Below are 20,640 nucleotides of genomic sequence, written 5' to 3' on the forward strand. Positions count from 1 at the left end.
GATGAAACACCTTTGGCCAAAGAAGTGAAATCAAAGATAAACAAATGGGACTACATTAAAATAAGAAGCTTCTGTACCTCAAACAAATAATGACCAGGATACAAAGACAACTCACAGAATAGGAGAAATTATTCACCTATCTGACAAGCAGTAATATCCAAGATATATGTATGTATGTATGTATGTATGTATGTATGTATGTATGTATGTATGTATCTCTCTATCTATCTATAAGGCAACTATAAAATTTAAGAATAAATGCAAATGCCCAAAAGCTACATGAAAATATACTTCATATCATTAATCATCAGGCAGATGGAAATCAGAACAACAATGAGATATCGTCTCAAACTACTGAGGCTTGCACCTGGTACATACCAAAAAGAATAACCAATGCTGTCATGGATGCAGAGAAAATGGGACTCATTCACTTATGGTGGAGAGTAGATCCAGTTTTATTGAAAACAATATGGAAATTCCTCAAAATCTAGAAATTGAACTTCCATTGATCTAGCAATATTGTTCCTAGGTTAGAGACCCAAAAACAGAACTCAGAGAAGCCATCTACACTCATAAGTTGATTGCAGCACTATTCACAGTAGCCAGAATTTGGAAACATCCCAAGTGCCTGAGAACAGATGAGTGGATAAAGAAATCATGGTGTATCTACACAGTAGAATACTTAAGAAAAAGGAAGTCATGAAATTTGCTTATATATGAATATAGAGAGTATCATGATGAATGAAATGACTTAGATCAGGGGTCTCAAACTCATGGCCTGCGGGCTGTTTGCGGCCCTCAGTACAACATTTTGTGGCCCTGCCCTAGAGGAATCTTTTTTTTGTTTTGTTTTAGTTGTTTGGGTCACACACCCCCAATGTTCAAGGCTTACTACTGACTGCACTCAAGGGTTACCCCGAATTTGCCTCCTGTGGCCCCCAGGTAAATTGAGTTTGAGACCCCTGACTTAGATGGAAAAGTATAGACATAAAATGATTGTACTCATTTGTGGTAATATATGTATGTATGTATGAATGTATGTATGTATGTATATAAAACATAATATGAAAATAATTCTCACAGAAAAGCCGGCCCAGTGGACTGGTCCATGGTAGGAAGCTTGCAGCAAAGAGAAAGGGAGTGCAGAAAGAACAGAGAAGGGACCATTATGACAGTGACAGGAACAATCATTTTGGTCAAAAACATGGTGCTAAAAAGAGATGAAGTAATATGTGTTGTGTATGTAAACATTTTAATGGGATTATTATGTTACTGACTACCCTGATCAGTGATTGTGCCCTACCCTAGGGTGTGACCTGGTATTCTGCTCCCACCCTAGGGTGGTTTCTGATTCTGCTCCCACCATTGGGGGGTACCTGATTCTGGGGCATAAAAGCAAGGGTCTGTGGAAGGCGAGAGGCTTTTTGTCCTGGACCTATTCTTAGGCCTTTTGGCTTCGGCCTCTTCACCGAATAAAGAGCTGTTTTCTTCGGAAGCCTGACTGCCTGTTGGCTTTCTTCCTGCGGCATTCACCTCAGAACTGCTGACTGAACAGGGTAACAGACCTGTGGTCCGAGCTGGAGGAGAAAGGCCTCATCCTCCAACCCTCCATCAGTCAACCTCTTCAGGGGCTGACTTGCAACATTAAAGTCTCTGAAAATCTAAAAGTCTCTGAAAACCTAAAAGTCTCTGAAAATCATTAAGCGTTCTGAGGTTTTCTTTTTTGATAGAAATTTTTTGTGAACGTATTGATGTTCGGTTCAAAATAAAACCCAAATATGGATGTGGTGCCATTATCTGTATTTTTTCTAAAGTTATTTTCAGTCCTGATGTTTGTAAACAGTCAATAACATAAGAGTATAAGTCCTGTAATTCTGTTTCATTGTTCATTTTGAGCAAGATATCATCTGTATAATGAAATATCATGGCTTGAGGAAATTTTTCACTAGCAGGGCTCAAAACCTTATCTACAAAAAACTGACACATTGTTGGGAATTCAACATGCCCTGGGGGAGAAGGTTCCATTGGAAACGTCTGCAGGGATGGGTGTTATTGAGAGAAGGAACTGAGAATGCAAAACGTTTTTTATCATCTGGGTGAATCGGAATATGGTAGAAGCATTCCTTCAGATCAATTAAAATTAGTGGACATTCCTTTGGAATAACTACAGGTGATGGTAAACCAGCCTGCAATTTGCCCATAGGTATCATGGATAGATTTACATCTCTAAGATCCATCAAAAGTCTATATTTTCCAGATTTCTTTTTTTATAGTAAATATAGGCGAATTCCATTGAGAAAAAGAAGGTTCAGTATGCCGTAATTTTAGCTGTTCTTCCACTAATTCTGTCAGCACCTTTAATTTATCAGTTTTAAGGGGCCACTGACCTATCCAAATTGGTTCGTCAGATTTCCATTTTATTTTTATTGGTGCTGGGGTATTTATGGCAGTGGCCCCCACGAAAAATTTTGAGTTTATAAATCGAGAGACAAGGTTTGGGCTCTTCAGGAGCTAATGGGATGTGGAATTCTGCCTTCCACTGTTTGTGTAGGTCATGGCCCCACAGGGATGGTGAAAATGGGCCCACGTGAGGTCTAATTATCACTTTTTGATTTTCTGGGCCATAAAATATCATAGTTCGTACATAATAGACAGGAGCTCAGGCCTCCTACTCCTTCTAGAGAATACGGGATTTCCTGAAGAGGCCAATTTTCTGGCCATTCTTTATCAGAAATTACAGTAACCTGAGCACCCGTATCTGTCATTCTGTCAAAGGGTTGCCCTTCCAAGTGAAGTTTGATCATTGGGTGTTCATCTTTAAATGTAGTAACCAGAGCCATGATTGGGTTTTGAGCAGCACCCAGATTTGTGTGCTTCCAAAACCTCCAATTCTAGTCTTATCTGAAGTCCCAAATTTGACATAAAGCACTATTACTATCTGGGCAATCGCTTCTCCTTTTTTAAAGGTCCATGTAACTGGTACCGTAATAACTACAATGATTTCTCCCATAGAATCTGAGTCAATGACACCAGTGGTTACTGATATACCCTTTATGTTGAGGGAACTTCTGCCAAGAATCAAACCCATAGTATCTGGAGGTGGCAGGCCCACAATGCCAGATTCTAACATGTAAGGGCATGCTTCTGGGTAAATTGTAATGTCCTCTGGGCATAATATGTCTAATCCTGTGCTCCCTGTTGTGGCGTGAATTAATTCCCTTATAGTGATGAATTTTCTTGGGCTGGGCTTGGAAGGATTATTGTCTGTGAACTTTGCCCCTGATTTGGAAGGGCCTGGGGGAGGCCCTGTGGGCGTTTCCCTGTATCTTGTATGTGTGCCCTTGAGGAGCTGAATTTATAAGAAGACAACAATTCCTTTTGATATGCCCCAGTTTTTCACAATGGTAGCAGGCGATTTGCCTCCTGGGGATTGTGTTGAAACCTCTTTTTAGGTTATTATCAATGAGGTTTTGGATCTGCAATCTTACGGCCAGTGGTGACCCATTTTGCATTTTGGGCGATGACCTGGTTTACAGAAAGTGCCCTGTCCCCGAGGGGAGTAAGGCATTATTCCCTTGGTATCTGGGAAGGTTTGTACCGAGTTTAAGTGGGGTTGGGGTTCCCCATAGACATTTTGACAGGCATAAAGGAAATCATTCACATCTGCCTTTTCATTTAATGTATTCAATACTAATCTACAGGCCGAATTTGCATTATGATAAGCCAAAGATTTTACTAGGAAGTTTCTCCTCATCTTCAACTTGTAACTTCAGAGCATCTTTAATCTTACCTACAAACTCTGCATATGGCTCATAAGGGCCTTGGGTAATTTTTAAAAAGTTTCCTCTACCAATGCTGTTAGAATCAATTTTTTCCCATGATGACAATGCAATATCCCTAATTAAATTTAAGGTTTCTTTCTTTTTTTTTTTTTTTTTTGGTTTTTCGGGCCACACCTGTTTGATGCTCAGGGGTTACTCCTGGCTAAGCGCTCAGAAATTGCCCCTGGCTTGGGGGGACCATATGGGATGCCAGGGGATCGAACCTCGGTCGCGATCTTTCCTTGGCTAGCGCTTGCAAAGCAGACATCTTACCTCTAGCGCCACCTCGCCGGCCCCAATTTAGATTTCTTTAGGTAAAGCTGCTGTGTCTGAATATTTGCAAATTGATTTTCTGTCATCAATAATTCATACAATAGAGTAACACCTGCCACTTGTTTTTTCGTACCATCCGGGCTATAATAATTTGGCTTTTATGCCTTCTGAATAGTACATTTCCTATGCAGTTCGCTGTTTAGATGACAGTCATATTTCAGCGATTATTTTAAAATCATACAAAGTCCAAGATGAGTTTTGACTCCAAAGTTTTAGTAACTCCACACTGTATGGTGATTTTGGACCATACTCTTTATATGCTTTTTTAAACTGATCTAATTCTTCCATTTGATAGGGTACATAGTTAGAAACATTTACCTTGTGTAAAGGGGATGAGGCTGGATTAGCAAAATTACTCTGAATAGAGCTCTGAGGCCGTGCGCCTGGTTCATCGTCTGTATCTGCACTGTTGTGCGATTCAGTTTTGTGAATAGAATGAGGCCTCACTTCTGGAGTTAGCACCAGAGGTTGATCATTGTGTGAGTCACTACTGTCATGCAATTCGCTAGAATCAGGCTTAACTTTGCGAGTTGTTTTCCTTCCAGCAAAAATTCTATATTGTTGATGGTGGGGCTGGATTTGTCAACCCACACCTTGGTCTAAATTTTCGTCGGAAAGATTTCCGTATTATTCATACTGGTTTTAGCCTCACCATTTCTACACTTTCTATTTCCTAAAGACCAGCCAATACCTATGCTCACAGTAACAACGTGAGCCAACACAAAAATTCCACAAACTATGACGGCTGGAGACAGTGCAATTTTCATTTGAAATATAGACCACAACCATCCAACTACAGTGATTGTCCTTAGATCAAAAGTAATTAGTTTAAAACAAAATGGAATAATCCACTTGTATAATTGAGAACCAATGCATAAGCAAAAAGGTGGCAGAATCCACATGACTAACCACAGAAACCATTTAACGGTCAGCAGAGGAAATTTCCAATGAAGTATTTCACCTACAGTTATTGAGGGTCCAGGTTCAGCCTGTCCGGGACCATAATGTTGCAAGTCAGCCCCTGAAGAGGTTGACTGATGGAGGGATGGAGGATGAGGCCTTTCTCCTCCAGCTCGGACCACAGGTCTGTTACCCTGTTCAGTCGGCAGTTCTGAGGTGAATGCCGCAGGAAGAAAGCCAACAGGCAGTCAGGCTTCCGAAGAAAACAGCTCTTTATTCGGTGAAGAGGCCGAAGCCAAAAGGCCTAAGAATAGGTCCAGGACAAAAAGCCTCTCGCCTTCCACAGACCCTTGCTTTTATGCCCCAGAATCAGGTACCCCCCAATGGTGGGAGCAGAATCAGAAACCACCCTAGGGTGGGAGCAGAATGCCAGGTCACACCCTAGGGTAGGGCACAATCACTGATCAGGGTAGAGTCAGTAACATAATAATCCCATTAAAATGTTTACATACACAACAATATGTATGACACCCTTTTAGTCACAGTATTGCAAATTATAGTGCATAAAAGGAAAAAAGAGAAAAGTGTCTACTGTAAGACAGGCTGAGGGAGAATGGGAGGAAACTGATTATATAGGTGGCCAGAAGTATATACTGATGAATAAATGGTTGTTGGAACATTGTATGTCTGACATTCAGTTGTCACAACTTTGTCATTTTGTATCTTGTGGTGATTCAGTTAAAAAATTAATTAATAAAAAAGTGTTACCTCGTTGCATTTCTGAACCATGCTGCCAGTTACTTACTCCCAGTTTTACTTGATGAAGGTCTTTTTCTACATTCTTTTGGTCATTTGGCTTAATTGTATCTTATGAAATTGCTGACATTTGATGACTGTTGATGTGCAGAAATGGCAGTTCTGTACACTGTTGACCATTGGGTGAATTAAGGTTTGGAGGTTAGTGGGGATGTGGGAGAGGATTCAACGGGATTTAAAATTAGAATTTAGTGCTCAAACACTGTCAAACTCTCAAACACTTTACCACGTTTCTTTTGAGAACTCCATTTGGTTTTGGGAAATATTTTAAAATAAAAGTGTATTTTTTATTACTGTCTTTTTGTTTTAGAAAAAAGTTGTTTTTATAACCACATTAAGAGAATTGAATTGTGATTCTGATAAAGTATTGCTAAAGTTCTCTTGCTTTAACCATTCCCATTTATTCATTTCCTCCCCCTTTTTGGGGGGGGCTAGGGTAAAAACATTTTCTTCCTACTTAAAAATAACATTTTTAGTGTGCTTCTCTTAAACTTATGTTTCAGGAAAAAAATGAAATAAATAAATGTCTAGGTTTGATCCCATTAGTTGAAATTCTGAGCTTGTAGTGAGGAGCATATTGATATAATTTTTTTCTTCTAATGGAATACTTAAACAGTGGCTTGTTTTTCTTCTTTTGAAGACGAGTCTATGGATTAAATGCCTGTTCCTAAGTTTGCAAGCTATTGCAGAGCAGAACCTGTTAATTCCAGCAGAGTTCCATGTAAGCTGTTATTGTCCCTGAAGAATATCAATTGATTGAGGGAACTTAACAGAAACATATCTCTAATGATCCCCATGATCTATTCTAGCAGTGGCTTGCTTGATTCTCCCCCCGCCCCCGTGTCAGCTGTACTCAGCTCTATAAGCTTTTATAAATGAAATTTTAGTTAACTAAAGTGAGATCCATGCAAACAACATCTAGGTTTTTAATTTTTTTTTGTGATTTAAAGTAGTTGAATCAATTATAGACATGGTACCTACTTGTAGCACATATCCAGGGGACTTAAAAGAACCACCTTCTGTTAAATAATCAGTGCACTTTCTATGGTTACTTGTTATATTTTGAAAATTACATTGACTGTATTTTTCTTTTTATTTCTCGTGTTTGAATATTTCTTGGCCAAATGCCCTAAATGTTGCATGAGGTTTATTATACATCAAAATATAAACCTGTATTCAGTTAAGCAGCTGAAACATTAGCCTTCATATTTCCTTTTATTGCTATCTAGAACATTACAGATTCATTTTTCTGGTTTGGTTCTGAGACTCTGAATCTATTTAGACATTGCATCTGCTCTGTTTATTGAGACTAGTTCAGTGGAGACTTAGACTGGTATGTATTTTGATGTTACGGTCTTGGTTACTGTTTTCATTGTGGACTTTGGTCTGAAAGAAGACCTTCAAATATGTTGTAGAGGAAAGGTACCACCAGTTTGTAGAGATAATCAATTTCCATCATCTTTTTGCCTTTCATTATTTTCCAGTTTTCTGATATTTCTACCATTTTCTTATATTCCATATTTATTTATATATTAAATATAAATATTATTTATATATATATTTATATATTTATTTATTTTTGGGCGGGGGAAGGGCACCTCTAGTGGTTCTCATGGCTCATTCCTGGTTTTGTTCAGCAATCTCTTCTGGTGGTACTCAGGGGACCATATGTGGTGCTAGGTATCAAACCTGGTCTGCTGCATGCAATGCAAGCACCTTACCTGCCTTACTGTTGCTCCAGCCTACCCTGCATTCATTTTTAAATGAACCTTCTCATTTTTCTTCACTTTATTTTCTTATTGAGATCAGAAATGTTTGAGGTTACTTATTTATGTATGTATGTATGTATGTATGTATGTATGTATGTATGTATGTATGTATGTGTCCTATTTTAATAAAAGAGTCAGCCCAAAGTTACTGCTACATTTTGAGTTTCACCAGGAGTTCTAATACAGGCTAATTCATTTTTTGCATATTTTATATAGGTTAGATTTTATAGTTTTGACATAAGTCTGCTGTAATTTTGCAGAGCATGAGAATTTTCTTCCTGATGTTCATAGTAGATTCCAGATTTGGTTCTAGTTTAGAGCCTAAAAATATGTAGCATCCATCAGAGGAATCAAAACAGTACTCTAGAGTCTAAGTTAAAGTTAGTTCTAGTAGAAATAGAAATTCATTTTAGATCTTGTGTATTCCAACTCCACTTTCCCTGGTCAAACTAACTCTCCTTCCTTTCTCTTGCTTGAATCACGGGGTGGTGTCTGTTAATGTCCCACGTGGGCTTTGACAAAAGCTGCATGTAGTGGGTGCTTTTTCATCCTGTGAGATATGTTCCTGCAACCTTGACACTGGCTATTCTCCTTCAAATTCTTATCCTTCTCTGTCTTCTGGGACTCAAGAGCTTTCTGTTTCTGTGTTTGATGACTGTTTCTTTCCCATCACCCGATATTAGTTCTGCCCTTTCCTACATGACCCATTCTTTTCTGGGTTCTCCTTCATTGCTGTCTGTCTTCTTTCTTTCTTTCTTCCTTCCTTCCTTCCTTCCTTCCTTCCTTCCTTCCTTCCTTCCTTCCTTCCTTCCTTCCTTCCTTCCTTCCTTCCTTCCTTCCTTCCTTCCTTCCTTCCTTCCTCCCTCTCTCCCATTCTTCCTTCCTTCCTTTCTTCCTCCCTTCCTCCCTCCCTCCCTTCCTTCCTTCCTTCCTTCCTTCCTTCCTTCCTTCCTTCCTTCCTTCCTTCCTTCCTTCCTTCCTTCCTTCCTTCCTTCCTCCCTCCCTCCCTCCCTCCTTCCTTCCTTCCCTCCCTCCCTCCCTCCTTCCCTCCCTTCCTCCCTCCCTCCCTCCCTCCTTCCCTCCTTCCCTCCCTCCCTCCCTTCCCTCCCTCCCTTCCTCCCTCCTTCCCTTCCCTCCTTCCTTCCTTCCTTTCTTCCTTCTCTCTTTCTTTCTCTCCCTTTCCTTTCCTTTCCTTTCCTTTCCTTTCCTTTCCTTTCCTTTCCTTTCCTTTCCTTTCCTTTCCTTTCCTTTCCTTTCCTTTCCTTTCCTTTCCTTTCCTTTCCTTTCGTTTCCTATCCCTTCCCTTCCCTTCCCTTCCCTTCCCTTCCCTTTTTTCTTTCCCTTTCTCTTTCCCTTTCCCTTTCCTTCGCCACACCCGGTGATGCACACGTGTTATGTCTGGCTATCCACTCAGAAATTCCTCCTGACTTGGGGAAACATATGGAATGCCGGGGATCAAACTGAGGTCTGTCCCTAAGTCAACAACGTTTAGACAAACGCTCTACTGCTGCATCACCGCTCTGGCCCCTTCATTGCTTGTTCTAATCCATACTGTTGTTGGAATTTGGCGGGTAGTTCCAGTTAGAAAGCTCCCAAATCACCAACTTCTTTCTTCACTAATGGTTGATGTGTCCTTTAATAGCTAAGCATTCTTCTTTTCTTCTTTGGTATATTATGACAGGTTGTTTGGGTGATCTGGAAAGAAGGATTTTATGAAGAAAAAGTTTGAGTGTTCTCAGATCCTCAAAGTTAGATGCTAGATCCTAGGAGTAGGAAAGTTCTAATTTGGTTACTGGTGGTTAGCACTTGTGTAGTGTTTACTGTGTACCAGGCATGCTCTGCGCATATATTTTGAGTCACTCAGTCCTATTTGTTTCTTTGAGCCATTAACTCCTTTCTACTGTCGAGAACATTGATGCTGAGTTTGAAAGAAGACAGTTGGCCTACAGATTGTAAGTGTAGGATTTAGATCCACACTCTAAGCAAGAGCTTCACACCTTGTTTTTGCAATGGGTGTTCCTACTTTTCTTCTGCTGTTCGGGTCACACCAAGCAGCCACTTCCGATTTTACAGGCAGTTATGTTTCTAATATGCTTCTGCTCATTTAACTTTTATGCTTTAAAGTACTTAAGTGACACATTCTTTCAAAAGGTACACATGGTTCTCTTGACCTGGCACATACTAACCTTTGCTCTGGTTCCTCCCTCTCCACTCTCATCCCCAATCACTTCTACTTTTTGCCCATGCTATGTCACAGGACTATTCTCATACAAGTACTATTTATTCTTGTACACGGAAGGCTAGGATATAGCTCAGAAGTGGAGAATATGCTGTGTTTTGTCCCTCACACCACATACACACATATGAAGAACAGACGGAGAATTTGCCTAATTAGTAATCTTAGAATTTTTTTCCTACTTTTTTAAAAGGTAGTTGAAATATGACATCATTTTCTAAGCTTTTCCTTTTTGTTCTTCATCATGTGTCCAACAAATATTTACTGTTGTGTAGATTCCAGGAATGCAGGGCTGAGCAAAACTGGCCTATCCCAGCCTTCAGGGAAGAGCTAGGAAGATGTGTAATTAAATGCAGTATCACAATAATGTGTTTCCTTGTATGGAAGCAGGAAGGATATCTTGGAAGTCTTCCTAAACCAGGTGGTATTCAAGAAGAAACCTGCAAGATGATTAGAATGAGACATTTGAGAAGTGGGTGGAAGAGGGTGGGAAGGAATTCAAGGTTATGAGCAGAGTTATGGGAGAGGATTTAACAAGAATGTGGCATGTTCAGACATCTGAAAGAAATGAATTAGCAGGGAGGCTATGCATGTGAAGCCAGGATATGTAGGCGACCAGTAAGATGAAAATTAAAACTACCACAATAAATTGTCCCAAACTGTTCGAAATGACTAAAATAAAAAAAGACTTTCTGAGCACAGAAAGTGTAGCATAGAAAGTGTAGATAAAATATATAGCTAATGGAATCTCATCTAAGTGTAAACACTATATAGTATCATTTTATGAAGTTAAGAGTAGCTGAACAGGCTTATTGTGATAAAAATCATAACACCAGAATGTCTCTTTTTAGTTTTTCTTTGAGTATTAGGTAGGAATAGAAGTCTAAGATAACCCAAGACACTTGTCTTAGTTGATAGATGTACGTACTCTGTCTCATTTGAGTAGTAGTTTTAGGTATCTAAATATTAGCCTAACATATCCATGTATATATATTATATATAAATAGGTACCATTTAATTGAAATATATACTGTACATATAATGTAGACACTACAGATAGTATATATTTCAATTAAATAGTTGGTACACTATATATTAAGTATATAGTATACATACACTGTACAGTATATATTTTAATTAAATAGTTTATAAAGCACAATATATTATTAATATAATGTGTATAGTTAATATCATAGAAAAATGTTCACTGTAGGGGCCGGTGCTGTGGCACTAGAAGTAAGGCGTCTGCCTTGCCAGTGCTAGCCTAGGACCGACTGTAGTTTGATCCCCTGGCGTCCCATATGGTTCCCCAAGCCAGGAGGGATTTCTGACCATATACCCAGGAGTAATCCATGAGCATCATTGGGTGTGGCCCAAAAACCAAAAAAAAAAAAAAAAGATAAAGAAAAATGTTCACTGTATAGAGTAAAATAAGATGCATTGAGTAAAAATTTTACCTACTGTCATCCCTTCGGCATTGGAATCTTTTGGCCACTTGGTTCCTGATGCATGCTTTGCTCAGCTCTTAAGAATTTTCTGATTTTTTTTTTTTTCTTTTTTCATCAACTTCAACTTACTGTTCCTCATGGACTCCAGTAATATTTTCCGTTTTAAAAATAGTATTTCTTTTGGATTCATTTCATATTTCTCTAGTGTTTATTTTTTTCCAGACTTTACTTTTCATCTTCTGTTGTTTCCTAGAGATTCCTGCTCTTCTCACCTTGGAACTCACTGATTTTTCAACTGCTATTTTCTTGTTACTGAGGCCTTTTTTTTTTTTTATCTTCGGTTGGTTCAGTTTTGACATTTCTGATCGTAATTTTATCATTTTCACTCTCATATATTTTTGTGCTTTACTGATTACCTGTCCCACCATTTCTTTGAGCTCTTACACTTGATCATCATGATATTTCTATTACATATGTGACTGGTGCTGGTGGAGCCTCTGGTCTCTCTACTTCACTCATTTTACATGGTGGTCTTCTACTGGTTGTCTCCATTTTGTCTGCTATACTCTTACAGTGATTCTTTGTACTTTGACCCCTGGTGTGTGTTGCTCTTTTCAGCCTCCACAATCCATATACAATGATGGGAGTTTGTTTAAGTGTGTACAATGTGAAGTGTGATAAGTAGTGCTGTTATTTGTCCAGGTTAGCAGGTGTATGGTTCAGGGTACAAGGATAAGTGAGTAGAGTTAAGGGGTTGGGTTGGGGAGGGGTTAGGGCACCTCATCTGGAAAGTGAATTGAGTGAGCAAAGGCTCTAGGGGTCTGGATGTGGGCCTGCAGAGATAGCAGAGTTTAGGCCCACATGGAGGATGTTAGGACCTAGGTGAGAGGGAAGGTAGTCGTCTTCAATTTCCAAAATAGCCCCAGAGATATCAGCTGGGAGTTGAATGAGCAAGCAAAGGGATTAAATATATGGCAAATCATACTGAACTTTTTCATTGTTTTCTATCTGGTTTTATGTCCTTTGTGTTTATCTACATGGTATTTAATGAAAGACAACAGTTTAGGCACATTGGCTGAGAGGTCCTGGAAACATTTTTTATGAATAACTTATCAGAACCAGTAGTTCAGATATTTATTTGCTGGGTAAATATTTAGGCTGAGAGGAGTTGTATAGCTTAGGAAATGAGTAAGAAATTGAGAGAGATGACCGACTGATCCTTTTACACTAAATTTTAAAGAAAAATGTCAGCAGTTGAATATTGAAGATGAGTATTGAGTGTCTCCAATTATTAGGTGATGAAAAATTCTAAAACAGGTTTGTTTAGACCACACCGGTTAATGCTCGGGTCATTACTGGCTCTGAGCTCAGAAATTAATCTAGCAAACAACTTTTTGGGCTAATTAATTAGTTCATTGGGAGCTTTTATCTTTTTGGATTTTCGGTTTACCTACTTTTTAATTTAAAAATGGATCTCTGTTTACCTTATTGTATTCTTTTCTTATCTTTCTTGATATGTGATTATAAATTCAACTCAGTCTCTCATATGAAATTAATTTGTGATTTTTGAAGCTTGTTACAGGATGCATTGTTTACTACTAAGTTATCTGTAACAATTTTTCCATTTGGGAAACACTATTTGAGTCTATCTTTCTGTGTGTGAATAAATCCAAATGTGTGATGAGGCTACATAGGGGTAAAGTGACATGCTGAGAAAAAGACACACAGCTTCTTCTGCTTGGCAGTAAACTCTTAAGTGAGAATTCTTCATCTTCGGCAAAATACGTTATGACACATAGGCTTATCTTCATTTTGATCAGTTATTTTCTTAAGCTTCTTATACCGAATTTCCTAGCAGTAAAGTAGGAGAAACATAAATGTCGTGTCTTCCTGAATATTTGCTAGTCAACCATTTTCAAAAGTTAAATAGGAATGTTGTGAATTTTATTAGTGCCTAATTTCTTATCTTCTGAATTTGCTGCATAATTTTTTGCTTTTGTTTCTAGAGCATTTGTTTATTAGCAAATAGTTGGAAGAGTGTACATGCCTAAAACTTGGAAGATGTCTTGGAAGAAACTGCAATAAATAGGCCATATTGGTGGGAACATCTTTCATTGAATTTATCCTTGGACAGAGAATTAGATCAGTTGTTTGTTGAAGCCTGAGCAATTAGAAGTACTTGGACACTCCTGTATTTGTTTTGTTTCCTAAATTGGAATGAGACAATTTTCATTTTCTTTTTTTTTTTTTTTTTTTGGTTTTTGGGTCACACCCGGCGGTGCTCAGCGGTTACTCCTGGCTGTCTGCTCAGAAATAGCTCCTGGCAGGCACGGGGGACCATATGGGACACCGGGATTCGAACCAACCACCTTTGGTCCTGGATCGGCTGCTTGCAAGGCAAACACCGCTGTGCTATCTCTCCGGGCCCTCAATTTTCATTTTCTGTAGATATAGGTGTATTTGTCTATTTGCTTAATTAAAAATTAAGTTTCAGTTATATAAATATAATTTAACATGATTTAATTTCATCACATTCATAATAAAAAGATTTGAAATGTTATTTTATTTATTTGTTTTGTACTTTTTGGTTACCCAACTGTGCTAAGGGCTAATTACTGTTGGTGATGCTGAGGGACCATATGAGATATCAATGATCAAAACCAGGTTAGCCAGGTGCCAAGCAAATGCCCCACTTACCATGACACTTACTTGTAGGTCAATATAGATTTTCTATAGTTTTCAGAAAATTTCCAAGTATTAGTGTAATTTTTGTAATATTTTTGTTGCTTTATAAAATCATCTGCAGTCTATTTTATTTATGTATTTATATTTATTTATTGGTCACAGTGCCATGCTCATGGGTTACTCCTGGTTCTGTGCCCAGAAATCACTCTTGGCAGTGCCCATTAAACCATATGGGATACGGGAGATTGAACCCTGGACCGCCTCATGTAGACAAGTGCTCTACCTGCTGTACTATCTCTCTCTCTGGCTCTGTCCTACCTTTTAGTACTCATCACTAGATAATCACTGTTTTTGTTTGTTTGTTTGTTTTTTACAGTCAATGGATTTCTCAAACTTTTTTCTTTTTCTCTTATTTAGATACTTCTATGTTTTATTGTATTTGGCTCTATGTGGCAGATTTATGGACTTGCATGTTTTGTGATTTCTTTCATGGGGTTGGGGGATGGCATAGGGGTAATATGTCCAGTTGCATGTTTTTTTTTAGTTTAAAATTTATTCTGATTTTTTAAAAATATATATTTTGACAGCATTGACATTTATGTGAATATCTTTAGGTATGCCATTATTTTGTGTGAGAGATATATTTGTATAAGAAAAATGACTTTTATATTTTTGTTTTGAGGTTTGGGGACTGCTCCTGAATCTGTGTTTAGTGGACACTCCTGGCAGTGCTCAGGAGACCCCCATGATGCTGAGAATTGGACCAGGACTGCCTAAGCAACCATGTGCAAGACTAGTTGTGTCAAACCCAACTTTTATGCCCATCTGACTTATAATTTAGTTGTCACAGGCAGTTCAGTGAATAGATATTTTCACTAACCTGGTTACTGGCCAGGTGTCTAATCTGTTACATCACTTCATCTTTCTTATCATTTGGTCTGTTTACTTCTATCACATTTTAATTCTGCCTGATTGAAGAAATTGTGCTAAGAAAACCTGAACCTTATGTCCTTTTTGACCTGATATTATGATATAACAATTTTTATGCCTGTTGTGATTAACTCAAGTAATTTTTTTCTGAGAAAACTTCCATGAACCTGCTCCTACTATCGGTTCTTGGTTTACCATGAGATAGCTCGGGAGCCGGCGCGATAGCACAGTGGTAGGGAGTTTGCCTGGCACATAGATGATCCAGGATGAATCTTGTGTCCTATATGGTTCCCCCAGCCAGGAGCGATTTCTGAGTGCATAGCCAGGAGTAACCTGTGAGCATCACAGGGTGTGGCCCAAAAAGATAAAAAAGGAACTAGTTTTAAATCACTGCTTGAAGTTTAAGCAACAAAAATAAACTGTAATTTCTTTCCTGTTAATTTATTAATTGTTTCAATAAAATCCGACATTTAAAAGATTAGCTCTTGATTTTATTCTCTGATCCATTGATATGCCTATTTCTGGGTAAAGTTACAGCAATGATAAAGTAGATTTTCTCCAAGAGGAAGTGCAGATTGCATCTTATTGCAGAATGTCTCAGACTGTTCTGACAGATTTTTTTTTTTTATCTTGACTTTGGCATTTCTTCCCCATCAATTTTATTTTCCTGACTGGTACTAATTTATCTTTGCATTGCTTTTATTGTACTTCTCCTCCTTCTCTGTTTCTTCTTTGTTTTAGTCCCCTAAAAAGGTTAAGATTTTTATATTTGCACCTTCTTTGCTTAAACTTGTTTCTCCTGAATGTCTCACTGTTATAGCAACGATTCTGTCCAGATTTTTATTTATTTATGCCAAAAGGAGAAGGAAAAACTTCCAGATAATCTTTCACAGGGTATATATGTAAAAAAGCCAATGATTGACAAACCCTTATACTTGACTACAGAATTCAGGTTACCTAATTGTAGGGGTTAAGGTTGGGTAAGGTAATGGGAATGAAAGAGCAGACTTGTGAAATCAGAGCAGTATGGGGAGGCTCTTGGACTTTGTGTGATATTAGTGCTGAAACTTTTTAAATCTAGACATTAATATTAACATGATATAACCATATTACTTACAATACAATATAAAGAACAAATTCATATTATCACACTTGAATTTCAGACTCCTAAGTCAAATGTGAATAAATCTTTATTCTGTGCCAACCATTTCCTAAATCTTCCTGATGGTGTTTTATGAATCATCTCTTGTTCCTCTTCCTTGTTTTTTACCACTACCCTTTAATCCACCATCTCACCTGATATCTAGATTCATCAAGAATCATTTTTATTATTTTATTTTAAGCCCCCTCCCCCCACTTTTTTTGGTCCACACTCAGAGCATCTCAGGGCTTTTTCTTGGCTCTGTGCTGAGGAATCAGCCCACTCCTGGTGGGCTCAGAAGACCATATGGGATGTTTGGGATTAAATCCAGTTTATTGCATTGCAGGCACTTTCCCTACTCTCTATACTATCTCTCCAGTCCCCTTTGATTTTTTTTGGGGGGGGAGGTTTACAACTGGTGGTGCTCAGGGATCACTCCTGAAAGTGCTCAGGGGACCATATGTGATGCCAGGGACAGAACCGGGTCAGCTGGTGCAAGGAAAACACCCTATGTGCTATACTATGGTTCCAGCCCCTTCAGAGTCCTTTTTACCTGATCTTGTGCATATGTCTGTGTGTCTCATAGAAACATTTATTTTAATTAATGCTCATTTGAAATGTAGAGCCCCATTCACGTCTTCCCAGAAATCTGCACTCTCAGTATCACACTGGTCTTTACGTACTGAGCAGTCCTTTCAATGATGGATTTAGGAAAGCAAGCAACAGGCATAGAACTGTGAAACTCTCATTCCATGTGATTAGGTATTAGGATTGAGAATGAGGAGTCTCTAAATAATATTAGTAATTTTGATTCTGATAAGTAATATAGGATTTACAAGAGGAATCCTGACTTACAGCAGGAATTCAGGGAGACTTATATGATACGAAATGTGAAGGCGGTTAGGTTGAGCCAGATTGGCAGAGAGGAGAGAAGAAAATAAATAGGTAAGACAGGTTTGAAGAACATTTCAATGAGAGAGAGAGAGACTTTGCATCATTCCCCCAAATTAGAAGTGAGACTAGTCTTTATGTATGAATCAAAACAGAACATAACACAGTTGCATTTCAACCAAAATGGAAGTGGTGGGATAGATTCTTGTATTGTTGCTGCTGCTTTGGTTTTTTGATGTTGTTGCTGTTGTTTTTATTTGTTTAGTTCGATTTTTTTTAGAGCCAATTTATGCCAATGGGATAGGATTTATGTAACAACTGAAGAGGAGATTGCATCTTTGGAGGGTTTTTTTGGGTCACCCCATCCACCTACACTTAACATTCAGATTTTATAATTGGTTTTCTTTATTCTGCTCAGGATCAGCAAAGATTTGGTTTTGAAAAAATTATTTCTAAAATTTTCTCAAAGATCAGTTTATTGGGTTACTAAGATACAAACGCTAAATTTCTCTATTTGATGGCCAGGGATTGGAGCCCAAATCCCTTCTGACACCTAAAGCTTCCAAAGCTGGGTCATGAAGCTAAGGGCAGGTCTCTGCATGGCTCTGAGAAACTTCTTGTGCCTCTTCAGTTCACCCAGGACTGGGCATGTGGTTACCCTGGATGTTATGGAAAGGGTAACAGTGGAAAGACAATGCTAAAGCTTTTCACACAAAAGAAACGAGTGAGACCACATTTTAACTGCATCTGGGTTAATAATACGCTCTATTATCTAAGGTCTGTCATATATACAAACTTCAGGTTTATTATTATTGTTGTTGCATAGTTGTATGATTAACTTAGTGTCAGGACTGATATAAATAGTAGTTATTTTAAATTAGAGATATATTGAGATAAATGCTTAAAATGACAGCCTTACAATAAATGCTTATCAAGAACATATGCAGTAGAGCATGTTAATAGGTGTGTTTGACAGGCCTTTTTAAACTTTCTCCACTTTACCTGTTTTAGACTGAGAAGTGCAGCATGAATGTACACTGCTAAGAACATCTTTGGTTTATTATGCATTTGATCTTAAATTATTTTTATATGTGTTAGAAACCTTTAATCCCACCAAGGTTTTCTGAGCTCCACATTTAATTATGCAACACCTCACAGTTTAAGGTAGGCTCTGAAAGACTAAGAAAAAACTTAGATGTGGCTTTTAATATTAGGAATCAATGAGGTAGTATAGAAAATGATACCCAAGTGATAAAATTTCAGAATGCACTGTGTGGCTTTTGCCTAAGAAATTGAAGGTTGCTACTGACTCTGCCTGTTAAGGAACTTTAAGCACCAGAGCTCCAAACGAAACACATTTATAGGTTAAAAACTTTTTGGTGGTAATGGAGAGATAGTATACTGACTGGAGGGCTTGCCTTTATGGCAGTCCCAAGTTGTATCCCTGGCAGATTTTGTGATTTTCCCAAGCAGTGCCACTGAGTTGTTGCTCCTGAACACCAGAGCCAGGAGTCGGCACTGAATACTGCTGCCCAATGAAAACAAAAGATTAGTTTTGACAGTGTATATAAATACTAGTTATATTGAAAGGCTGTTTCCAATGTTTATGCTATTCAGTTGTTTAACTCATCTGAATTTTACCTATGTTAATGTTAGCTCACTGCTTATTTCCTAGTTTACTAGCAAATGGACAGTTTGAAGTTGTGACTGGTGGCTGGGTTATGACTGATGAAGCCACTTCGCATTATTTTGCCATAATTGATCAACTAATTGAAGGACATCAGTGGCTGGAAAAAAATCTAGGTATGTATTGATCTTTCTCCTGCAGTTGAGCTCCTTTGTGTAGTTGATTTTGAGGAAAGCTCTATTCTATTTGTTGAACTTTTTATTTCCCCAATAATATTAATTGTTGAATAATTTAACTTTCATTAATTTAAGATTTTGTTTGATATTAAATTTAGTTATGTAGGTATATCACGGTTATTTCAGAGGCATCTTCCTTGTTTATTTGTTATATTACTATATTACTTTTGTTAGTTTTAAAACGTTTTTTTCTTAGCACTTATATTCCTTTGGGAATTTTATTATGTATCAGTTAGGATTTTTGATTGCTGCCAGGGTGATTTATTCACTCAAGTAAAAAAAAAAAAAACAAAGTTAAGGGAAGATGGAAAGGTATTCATTTTTCTGTGGCTTAATACTCTGGTAAGGTAGTTTCAGGTATACTTGGGACCGGGAGACTCCAATTTCTTATTTTTCCATGGTTCCTGACTTTTTATACTAATAGTATAACCTACAGGCAATTAACACTGATCAGTCTGCTATTTAGGAGGGGGAATTTTACCTTCTCTTATAGCCCTGTTTGACTCAAATACTCTTCTCTGAGTAAGTTACCAAGATCAGATATATTCTGAGAAAAGAAACCAAGATTGCTTGGCAATGTAAGTTTGGTGAAATGGACCTGGGGAATGGTTTCTGTGGAGGGCAAGGCCAGCTGCACTTTCTGCCTGGACCCTCGTGGCTTAAAGAAGAATCCTGTTATAGCAAGTATGGGGCCAGATGCTGTGCTAATAAAATCAGATGTTCATGCACATCCTAAGAATCTAGGATTCTAGGACTGACTAAAATCTTTGTAATATTTTATACTCATATCCTATAGCATGGTATGCAGTTCTTTTCAAATCTTTTTTCCTCTCAGTACAGCTTTATAAATTTCTATGTGGTAAGTATACATTATATTCATTCATTGATACTGTTTCTGTGTATTTAAATACTATTTTTTCTGTTAGGGAAAACACTCCCACATCCATTAATTATTTTGTTTTGGAATAAATTTGAACAAAGAAAAGCAGAAATGCTCCAAAGAACCCCTATAAAAGTTACTGATATTTCAGCACATCTGCTGTTAAAATTTTCCCATGTTATTATTGTTATTAAGTTGAAGCTATTGTGCTTACTGAGAGATCTAGCATAACAGGTCTGAAACTGCTGCCCTTAGAAAAAGCTTGCTGATAAAGGAGTGCATAGATTTCCTAAATGTTAGAGTATCTCCTTTTTGTTTAAATGGTTTAAGAGAAGCAACAAGTTATCCTAAGCACTTCTCTCCTCCTGAGAATCTAGGATCTTATTATATACTAGGCAGAGGAGATAGGACCAGTTTCTAATAAAACTTCTAGACAGCTTCTGATGAACTTCATTGGTCGAGAGGATAGCATTTCATACATCACAATTCAGTATTGGATTCTTTTCCAGAGGACTCTGAGAAGCTTGTTCACAATTTCCTGTGTGTTATGTTAATTATTAAATATAAAGTCCTAGTGTTGTGGATGGGGAGGCCTTTCTCAGCTTGGCCCTGTGCCTGCAGCCCCTTTGGCCAGCAGGCCTATAAGTAGCAGGGTAACAGTGAACAAGTTCACAAAGCAGTCAGGTGAAGTTTCAGGAGATACCCAGCTTTATTACAAGGCCCTAATCGCCATGTTCTTATTTTTCACATGGCCTCTAAGGGAAGCTTTATTAAGCAGCCTCCATCACTACCCTCCAAGCATCCTTCCTGTGTCCCCTTTTTCTTCCCTCCTTCCAGGCAACCTCAGACCCCTCCCAGCTGTGGGTGGGTCTCACCATCCAGGCGAGATTGGCACAAATTATTGACGGAGGGGTAACATTTCCATCT

The 20,640-nt window shown here is 38.1% G+C and overlaps 1 protein-coding gene across 1 annotated transcript in view; it reads left to right on the plus strand.

Annotated features, from left to right (window-relative positions):
* MAN2A1 (mannosidase alpha class 2A member 1) overlaps positions 1 to 20,640 on the plus strand; it is a 202,746-nt gene that overhangs the window by 54,782 nt on the left and 127,324 nt on the right. The window contains exon 5 of the mRNA XM_049769175.1: positions 18,646 to 18,773. Coding sequence (XP_049625132.1) covers positions 18,646 to 18,773 — 128 coding nt within the window. The remainder of the gene's footprint in view (positions 1 to 18,645; positions 18,774 to 20,640) is intronic.

The sequence above is a fragment of the Suncus etruscus genome, chromosome 2, assembly GCF_024139225.1.
Source record: "Suncus etruscus isolate mSunEtr1 chromosome 2, mSunEtr1.pri.cur, whole genome shotgun sequence".
Lineage (NCBI taxonomy): Eukaryota > Metazoa > Chordata > Mammalia > Eulipotyphla > Soricidae > Suncus > Suncus etruscus.